Below are 9897 nucleotides of genomic sequence, written 5' to 3'. Positions count from 1 at the left end.
GGGGGGCGGTGGAAGGCCCAGTGCGCATGTGCGGGAGGGGCTGGAGTGCAATGCCCCTGGGAGGAGGTGGGGCGTGCAACGGTGCCCGCGGGCCTATTCATTCATGCCCTCGACCCACCTCTGCCCTTTGGAAAGGCTCTCCAGGCTCAGCTGCAAGACGAAAAGACTGGCCGGCCGCGGTGGCCCACGCCTGTAATCCTAGCGCTTTGGGAGGCTCAGGCGGGAGGATCGCTTGAGGCCAGAAGGTTGGAGCTGTAGTGAGCTTTGATCGCGCCATTGCACTCCAGCCTGGGCGACAGAGCGAGACCCTGTCTCTGGGGATAGGAGGGAAAAAAAGTACCTGGCCCTTAAGGGTGTTGTTGGAGTGCAATGAACAATATAATAGTATTGTCCGGGCTTGACGGCTCACGTCTGTAATCCCAGCACTGTAATCCGAGGCGTCTCAAAAACAGAAACAAACAAATACTATTATATTTTTTGTGTGTGTTTGTTTTGTTTTTGAGACAGTCTCGCTCTGTCACCCAGGCTGGAGTGCAGTGGTGTGATCTTGGCTGACTGCAACCTCTGCCTCCCCAATTCAAGTGATTCTCGTGCCTCAGCCTCCCCAGTAGCTGAGATTACAGGCGCACGCCGGCTGAGTTTTGTATTTTTTAGTAGAGACAGGGTTTCACCATGTTGGCCAGTCTGGTCTCAAACTCCTGACCTCAGATGATCTGCCCACCTCGGCCTCCCGAAGTGCTGGGATTACAGGCGTGAGCCACGATGCCCTGCCAATAGTATTTGTTGAACTGTTACATACATTATCTCACGCAATTTTCATGGCCTATTTTATGACAATAAACTAAGGCTTAGCACAAACATTTTGCCTAATGTATCAGGCTTGTGGGAGACTTTCGAGTCACAGAGGTTAAACCCCAATGATTTGTCCTCCAAATGACACCACTGTACAGCACCTCCTCCCCACCACTACTAATATGCTTAGGATTCTCTTTCCTTCCCTTACATCCAAACCATCCATATCTCCTTTTGGTTCTTTCTCCAAAGAAAATCTCAAATTCAACTGCTGCTCTTGCATTTCCTGGCTACAGAAGACCAGCTGGGAAGCTGGTGTTCTCTTTTCTAGAGAGAGATTTTTACATCATGACAATACTCTGGGCCTGGCCCAGCTCGGTGGCTCACGCCTGTAATCCCAGCACTTTGGGAAGCCTACAGGGGCTTATTGCTTGAGCACAGGAGTTTGAGACCAGCCTGGCAAACATGGTGAAACCCCGTCTCTACTAAAAATACAAAAATTAGCCAGGCGTGGTGGCACGCACTTGCAATCCCAGCTACTCGGGAGGCTGAGGCAGGAGAATCACTTGAACCCAGGAGGCGGAAGTTGCAGTGAGCTGAGATCGTGTCACTGCACTCCAGCCTGGGCGACAGAGCAAGACCCTGTCTAAAAACAAAAAAAGGAAAAAGAAAAAAAGGCAATCCTCGGGTTAAAACCCTTCTACGGTTTTCAAATAGGCTTAGAATAAACCCCAGCTTCCTACCCAGGTCTCAATGCTGCTTCCTCTCCGGCGGAAGCCCCCACTACTGAGTTCAGCTCCCAGCACATTTGCTGGACACACCCAACTTGTCCCTCTGTGGCCTGTACACTCTTGCACTCACCATCCCCTTGCCTGGAAAGCCTCAGGTCTCCGCTCAAGATCTTTCTCTGAAAAGGTCTTCTCCTCCTGCCCCACTTCCTAGCCCATCGCTCTATAACTGCTATACTATACAAAAGCATCGTATTTATTTATTCTTTTTATACAGTTTCTTTAGAGACAGCATTTTATTTATTCTTTCCTTGTGTGTTTCTGTCTCCATCCCCAAAATGTAACCTGAGTGAGGAAAGGAACTCGCTCCTTGTTGCTGGTGTGTCCCGGTGCCTAGGACGAGAAGCTGAAGTCTAAGAGAGAGAGGCTCAAAGCTGAAAATCATTTGCCTTTAGAGCCACTTTGAAAAACAGTTCCACAGTTTTGTATACAGGTAAACATACACTTACCATGTGACCCAGCACTCCCACGCCTAAGCATTTACCCAAGGGAGATGGAAATCTGTATTCACACAAAAGCTTGTATGTGAATGTTTATAGTGATTTTACTCATAGTAGCCTAAAACCAGAGAAACAACCCTATGTGGGGCCTACTCCCGTGGGGCATCCCTTCCATCCAGTAATAAAAAGGAACAAATAAGTGATACAAATGTGGGTATATGACTGGGCACAGTGGCTCATGACTGCAATCCCAGCAGTTTGGGAGGCCAAAGCAGGCGGATTGCTTCAGCTCACCAGCTGAAGACCATGGAGACTAGCCTGGGCAACATGGCAAAAACCCATCTCTACAAAAAATACAAAAATTAGCCGGCTGTAGTGGTGCATGCCTGTAGTCCCAGCTACTTGGGAGGCTGAGGTGGGAGTGGAGCCTGGAAAGTGGAGGTTGCAGTGAGCCGAGATCATGCAACTGCACTCCAGCTTGGGCGATAGAGCCAGACCTTGTCTCAAAAAAAAGGTGAGGGAGGGTGGCATAAATCAATCTCAAAAGCAATATGCTCAAGTGAAAGAAGTCCCACAAAGGCTATATATTGTAGGATTCCTGTCTCAGTCTGTTTTCTGTCTCTTAGATTACCTGAAACCAGGTAATTTATTGACAAAAGGAATGTATTTCTCATAGAGGCTGAGAGGTCCGAGGTGTTGAGGGGCTGCATCTGGTGAAAACCCTCTTGCTGGTGGGGACTCTGCTGAGTCCTGAAGCCGTGCAGGACATCACATCGCGAGGGGCCTGAGTGTGCTAGCTCAGGTCTCTCTTCCTCCTTTTATAAAGCCACCAATCCCACTCCCATGGTAACCCATTAGTCCATTAACCTGTGAGTCCATTAATCTAGTCATTCATTTATGAGGACAGAGCTCTCATGTCCCAATGGCGTCTTCAAGGCCCCACCTCTCAATACTGCCACATTGGGGATTAAATCTCAACACGGCTTTTGGAGGGACAGATATTCAAACCATGGCAAGTCCATGTATATGAAATTCTGGAAAAGGCAAAACTACAGGGAGAGAAGACGGATCAGTGGTTGCTGAGGCTGGGTGATGCGGCAAGTTGATCAATAAGAGGCTGGAGCAGTTTTATGGAGGGATGGAACTGTCCTAGATCTTGACTGTGGTGGTGATCATACAATATTGTACATTTGTTGAAATCTGTCAAAACAAAGCCTCCGATCTCATGGAGCTTTCGTTCCATTGAGGGGAGACAGAGAGTAAATAAAAATTAGGAGCCGGTTGTGGTGGCTCATGCCCATAATCCCAACAATCTGGCAGGCCCAGGTGGGAGGATCACTTGAGCCCAGGAGTTTGAGACCAGCCTGGGCAACATAGCAAGACCCCATCTCTACTAAAAATCATTAAAAAAAAAAAAATTAGCTGGGTGGGGTGGGATGTGCCTGTAGTCCCAGCTACTCCAGAGGCTGAGACGGGAGGATCGCTCGAACCCAGGAGTTCAAGGCTGCAGTGAGCTATGATCATGCCATTGCATTCCAGCTTGGGCAACAGAGTGAGATCCTGTCTCAAAAAAACAAAACAAACAAGAACAATATCAAAAAGCAAAAAAACAGAAAAACGAGCAATAATGGAACCAACATTTATTTAAAGGACAGGGCATTTCTCATGCATCCCGTCATCTCCTCAGGCGTGCTCATGACATAGGTGCTGTAGTCCCCACTTCACAGATGAGGCAGCTTAACCCGAGAGAGGTTAAGTGATCTGTGGAAGGCCATACAGCCAGGGCGGAGGAGACAGAAACAGAAGCCACGATATTCGACTACAGAACTTCTGCTCCCACTCGCGACAATATACTGGTGGCCCAACGCCCTTTCCGGACACCAAAGTAACCCCCAGTGAGAAGTAACACCAAGCCACACTTCTCACCCCAGCCGTGATCCTCAACAGTGGCCGAACAGATGATCAACTGGAAAGCGGTAGTGCTTGCCACGCACGGGGAGGGCCGACAGGTGGCACCAGAGGGCCGCCCGGTTGCTCGCTTTGCGCCCTTGCCGGCAGTAGTTCCCAGCGTGCTCCGGAAGTGACGCGACTGATTCGCGGGGGCGCGTCTTTCCCACCCCCAGGGCCCCCGGGCTGCCTGCGGGATTCAGAGTAGCGCCGGAGCTGAGATTCTGGAGCATTCTTGCCACCCCCACCCTACGCATGTGTTGCAGTGAGAACAAGAATTTGGCGTGCGGTTTACCCGTGTTTAACCTCTTTGCGTCTCGTTTCTGAATCGTATCCACTTGAGCATCACTAGACTGATCTATTTTAACAGTGGTGGGGGGCAGCGAGGTCAGTTACAGGTCCCTCCTCCTTAAAGGGGTGGACAGTTGACTTTGGGCAAACCCCTTCCCCTCTGTGGGCAACAATTTCCCCTTCTGCAAAATGAGGGTTTGGGTTGTAGTTTCTAAGTTTAGCTGTGGCATGCGAATTCCCAGGAGGTAGTTCTTTAAAAATTCAGGTGCTCGGGCGTGGAGTGCAGACCTCTGGGTTTTTGCAGGCTAGCCAGCTGATTTTGATGCACAGGTGGACGTGGGAGACCCTGGATCAGATTGTCCCTAGGGTCCCTTCCGGCTTTAACATCTTCTGCTTCATTTTTAGGACGTGGTTTTAAACTTGAAAATGTGAAACTAGAAATGTTGCTGTGAGACCCCCTGGACAAACAGATTTTTACACTGGGGACAGAACTTGAGCAGTCTGTCTTGGCCTCGCCACTGACGTCCCTTTTTTCCTGTGGGGACGGGATGGACAGATTCCTGGTGAAAGGGGTTCAAGGGGGCCTTTTGAGGAAGCGGGATAAGCAAGAGCCGACTGGAGAAGAGCCAGCTGTGTTGGGAGGAGACAAAGAAAGCACAAGGAAGAGGCCCAGGAGAGAGGCCCCGGGGAATGGAGGACACTCAGCAGGCCCCAGCTGGCGGCACATTCGGGCTGAGGGCCTGTACTGCAGTTACACGGTCCTCTTTGCTAAAGCTGAGGCAGATGAGATTTTCCAAGAGTTGGAGAAAGAAGTAGAGTATTTTACAGGTAAGCGGGGGAGGGGTGTGTGTGTGTGTGTGTGTGTGTGTGTGTGTGTGTGCGCGCGCGCACTGAGGACTTGTTTGGTGCAGTTAATGATCTTACGTTTGGAGAAATCGGAACTCAGGATCCATTATTTACTGATGGGTTCGCTACAGGTAAGCGGGGGAGGGGTGTGTGTGTGTGTGTGTGTGTGTGTGTGTGTGTGCGCGCGCGCGCGCACTGAGGACTTGTTTGGTGCAGTTAATGATCTTACGTTTGGAGAAATCTGAACTCAGGATCCATTATTTACTGATGGGTTCGCTAATGGATTCATCCAATATTCTCTGAGCACCTCTAGGCTAAGCCCCTTAGGTGCGTAGGACATAAACTTGAAAAAAAAAACTGGATTGCTTGTCCACTAGAAGCTGACAGATGACTTGAGTAAATCTCCACTTGGCTACTGATGAGCATCTTCTGGGAAACTTTACAAAACAAAGTAAATAAACGTGCTGGGTTCCACTGCAGAGCACTTCAGTCAGAATCGCTCCGAGGACAGGCTGACCACTTGTGTGTTTAAAAAGCTTCCAGGTGATTCTCATGGGCAGAAAGAGTTTGAGAATCACTGGTCTTATAGGAGAGATGGCAAATAACCAGGTAATTTCTCCACATCAGTGGTTCTCAGAGTTACCCGGTGGACTTGCTGTTGGCAGGGCTTGGATTGCTGAGCCCTACCCCTGTGGTTTAGTTTAGTTTCTAAGGAGATTCCAGGTGCTGCTGGTGCTGCTGGTCTGGGGAGCACACGTTGAGAACCACAGCTCTATCCTGTAATGAGGACACAAGGATCTGGCAGAGAGGCATAGAAAAGCCCACAGGAGGCCGGGTGCGGTGGCTCATGCCTGTAATCCCAGCACTTTGGGAGCCCGAGATGGGTGAATCACTTGAGGTCAGGAGTTCGAGACCAGCTTGGCCAACATGGTGAAACCCCATCTCTACTAAAATACAAAAAAAAAAAAAAAATTAGCTGTGCGTGATGGTGCATGCCTGTAATCCCAGCTACTCGAGAGGCTGAGGCAGGAGAATCATTTGAACCCGGAAGGCAGAGGTTGCAGTGAGCCGAGATCATACCACTGCACTCCAGCCTGGGCAACAGAGTGAGACTGTGTCTCAAAACAAAACAAAAGGCCAGGCGCGGTGGCTCAAGCCTGTAATCCCAGCACTTTGGGAGGCCGAGACGGGCGGATCACGAGGTCAGGAGATTGAAACCATCCTGGCTAACACGGTGAAACCCCGTCTCTATTAAGAAATACAAAAAACTAGCCGGGCGAGGTGGCGGGCGCCTGTAGTCCCAGCTACTCGGGAGGCTGAGGCCGGAGAATGGCGTGAACCCGGGAGGCGGAGCTTGCAGTGAGCTGAGATCCGGCCACTGCACTCCAGCCTGGGCGACAGAGCCAGACTCCGTCTCAAAAACAAAAAAACAAAAAACAAAAAACGAAAGCCCACAGGCCAGGCATGGTGGCACACACCTGTAATCCCAGCTACTCTAGAGGCTGAGGTGGGAGGATCACTTGAGGCCAGGAGTTCAAGTCCAGCCTGGGCAACATAGTGAGACCCCCTCATAGCTTTATTATTTTATGTTTTGAGACAGGGTTTCACTCTGTCACCTAGGCTGGAGGGCTGGGACACGATCCTGGCTCACTGCAGCCTCATCCGCCTGGGTTCAAGTGATTCTCCCATCTCAGCATCCTAAGCAGCTGGGACCACAGATGTACACCACCAAGCCTGGATAATTTTTAAATTATCCATAGGTCTCACTGTGTTACCCAGGCTGTTAATTGAACTCCTGGCCTTGAGTGATCCTCGCCTTGGCCTCCCAAAGTGCTGGGATTGCAAGCATGAGCCAGCACGCCTGGCTCGCCGTCTCTTTAAAAAAAATGCCCACAAGAGACCCTAGCCGTGTGAGCCCCATCTTTCATGGGGTTACACGCCCTTAGTCCCTACAGTTGACAAAGCCATCCTAGCCTGTAAACTAACGTTATCGTGCTCCACTTTTAGCCTCTTTATTCTGCCTTTACTGTAGTTAAGGCAGTTAAGTTACAATGTTCACTAAAAAAATGGCCCAGGGCCATGTTTCTCTCCTTGTAGGACAAGAGTCATTGTTCTTACATGAACATTTGGGGCAATTGGCTTGGTGCAGTGGTGCACACCTGTAATCCCAGCACTTTGGGAGACTGAGGCAAGCGGACCACTTGAGCCCAAGAGTTCAAGACCAGTCTAGGCAACATGGTAAAACTCTGTGTCTACAAAAAAATACAAAAAAAGTTAGCCGTGCATGGTGGCGTGCCCCCATGGTCCCAGCTACTCAGGAGGCTGAGGCAGGGGGACTGCTGGAGCCCTGGAGGTGGAGGTTGCAGTGAGCTTACAAAAAAGTTAGCCGGGCATGGTGGCACACCTCTGTCGTCTCAGCTATTCAGGAAGCAGAGGCGGGAGGATCACTGGAGCACAGGAGGTGGAGGTTGCAGTGAGCTGAGATTGTGCCACTGCACTCCAGCCTGGGTGACACAGGGAGACCCTGTCTCAAAGAAAGGAAAACAAAAAAAAGAAAATTTGGGGCAAGCCAAAATGATGATTGAGGAGGGGTTTAAATTGCGTGGAATGACGGGGAAATGTTATTCCTTACTTCCCTTTCAATCTTGAATACCCAAGGAGCATGTATGTGGGGCACTGGATTTCTGATGGTGGCAGTTGGGGGGCCATCTGGATTTCTAGAGGGGAGTCGAGTGGAAAGGAACTGCCATGTTTCCTCTGCACAGGGGCGCTGACCAGGGTCCAGGTATTCGGGAAGTGGCACAGTGTGCCCAGGAAGCAGGCAACGTACGGCGACGCTGGGCTGACCTACACATTTTCAGGCCTCACGCTGTCTCCAAAGCCCTGGATCCCAGTTCTAGAGCGCATCCGGGATCGCGTCTCTGGGGTGACTGGACAGACCTTCAACTTTGTGCTCATCAACAGGTGACACCCTGTCTGTTTAGTGGACTCAGTGTTACAAGTCTTCTGTCTCCTCCAAAAGGAAGTGTTTAGGGTTCCACCCTATTTGGTTCATTGGTACAAATCATTTCTTAGTACACCGGGGCTCTAGGAGTGGAACAGCGCCAGCGCTCGGTCTTCCTGGAGCTCATCCCAGAGGAGGAAGTGAGAGGTTATTAACTCCTGAACAAACAGCTGAATGAGACAATTTCTTCTGGTTTTTTTTTTTTTTTTTTTTGAAACAGGGTTTTTCTATGTTGCCCAGGCTTAGTCTGAAACTCCTGGACTCAAGCGATCCTCCCACCTCGGCCTCCCAAAGTCTGGAATTGCAGGCGTGAACCACTATGACTGACCCTAGACAATTTCAGACAGTGATAACCATCTTGCGAAAAATTAAACAGGCCGATTTGACTGAGAATGGTTTGCGATTAGGGCCAGGTTTCTCAGTGGCAGCACTGTGGACATTTTGGGCCCGGTCATTCGTTGTTTGGGGCTGACCTGTGCCTTGTGGGATGCTCAGCACATCCCTGGCCTCCATCCACTAGATGCAAGTAGTGTCCCCCACCCCCCAATACCTGTCCCCTGGGGCAGAATCACCCTGGCGGAGAACCCTGGGTGGGTTTAAGGGAAGGTCACTTTAGATGGGGTGGTTAGAGGAGGGCTGAGGCAGTGTGTTTGAGCTGATAACTAAATGGAGAGTGCCAGCCACAGACATCTGGAGGGAGAGCAGAGGGACTCTGGAGTGTCTGTGAAGCAAAAGTCCTGCAGGATGGCCAGAAAGCAGTGAATGAGGGAAAGAAGAGGATGACATGAGCTCAGAGGTGGGCAGAGGCCAGGCTGGGCCGAGTATGGCCTTTAAGTGCAGGGTGAAATCATGTGATAAAGGTTTATATAGACTGGCCACGGGAACTACAGTAAGACATGATTTTGGCTTTGGATGTCTTCAGTTTTAAAGCACATGAACTGGCCGGGTGTGGTGGCTTATGCCTGTAATCCCAACACTTTAGGAGGCTGAGGAGAGTGAATTGCTTGAGCCCGAGTTCAAGACCAGCCTGGGTAATATGGTGAAAACATTTCTACAAAAGAAAAAAAATTAGGTGGGGTGGTGCATACCTGTAGTCCCAGCTACTTGGGAGGCTGAAGTGGGAGAATCACCTGAGCCCGGGAGGCTAAGGCTGCAGTGAGCTATGATTGTGCCACTGCACTCCAGCCTGGGTGACAGAGCGAGACCCTCTCAAAAATAAGTAAATAATAAGTCACATGAACAAATAGGTCAACAGACCCCTTCAGGGTTGGCTTATCTTAGAGCCTGCTGTGGACCTCCAGCCGTCGCAGAAACAACAGCAGGAACAGCCGTGCACAGAGCGCCATTTCACACTGTGAGGAAACGAGGGCTGGCGGTGCTGGTGAGTTTCAGGAGAGGGTGGTTTTTATGCACTGCTTGTTTTCTCATTGCAGGTATAAAGATGGCTGTGACCACATCGGGGAGCACCGAGATGATGAAAGAGAACTGGCCCCTGGGAGCCCCATCGCCTCTGTCTCCTTTGGTGCCTGCAGAGACTTTGTCTTCCGGCATAAGGATTCCCGTGGGAAAAGCCCCTCCCGGAGGGTGGCGGTGGTCAGGCTGCCGCTGGCCCACGGGAGCTTGCTTATGATGAACCACCCGACCAACACACACTGGTACCACAGTCTTCCCGTGAGAAAGAAGGTTCTGGCTCCACGGGTCAATCTGACTTTTCGTAAAATTTTGCTTACTAAAAAATAAAAACGTTTTTAACCGTGTTTCTCTTTTATCTTTCCCTCTGCACTCTAAG

General features: G+C 50.4%; 1 protein-coding gene across 5 annotated transcripts; it reads left to right on the top strand.

Moving 5' to 3' along the window:
- The first annotated feature begins 4111 nt into the window (after positions 1–4111).
- On the top strand, positions 4112–9865 carry ALKBH2 (alkB homolog 2, alpha-ketoglutarate dependent dioxygenase). 5 transcript variants are annotated; one of them, XM_065524767.1, is made up of 4 exons: positions 4112–4232; positions 4664–5086; positions 7870–8068; positions 9542–9865. In XM_065524767.1, the coding sequence occupies exons 2-4, from the start codon at positions 4807–4809 to the stop codon at positions 9846–9848; spliced, it is 786 nt and encodes a 261-aa protein (XP_065380839.1). In that variant the 5' UTR covers positions 4112–4232; positions 4664–4806; the 3' UTR covers positions 9849–9865. The 5 variants fall into 5 exon arrangements, with proteins under 5 accessions (XP_065380839.1, XP_065380840.1, XP_065380838.1 ...); XM_065524768.1 differs by having other exon boundaries at positions 4112–4251; XM_065524766.1 differs by having other exon boundaries at positions 4112–4354.
- The last annotated feature ends 32 nt before the right edge of the window (positions 9866–9897 follow it).

This window comes from Macaca fascicularis, chromosome 11 (assembly GCF_037993035.2).
Source record: "Macaca fascicularis isolate 582-1 chromosome 11, T2T-MFA8v1.1".
Lineage (NCBI taxonomy): Eukaryota > Metazoa > Chordata > Mammalia > Primates > Cercopithecidae > Macaca > Macaca fascicularis.
This window is presented reverse-complemented; position numbering and strand designations above follow the sequence as displayed.

Excerpts from the sequence above, each read along its gene's own strand:
- ALKBH2 (XM_065524767.1), top strand. The coding sequence starts at position 4,807 with ATGGACAGATTCCTGGTGAAAGGGGTTCAAGGGGGCCTTTTGAGGAAG. Across the intron at positions 5,087-7,869 it reads AGAAGTAGAGTATTTTACAG|GGGCGCTGACCAGGGTCCAG; the intron begins GTAAGCGGGGGA and ends TCCTCTGCACAG. Across the intron at positions 8,069-9,541 it reads AACTTTGTGCTCATCAACAG|GTATAAAGATGGCTGTGACC; the intron begins GTGACACCCTGT and ends TTCTCATTGCAG.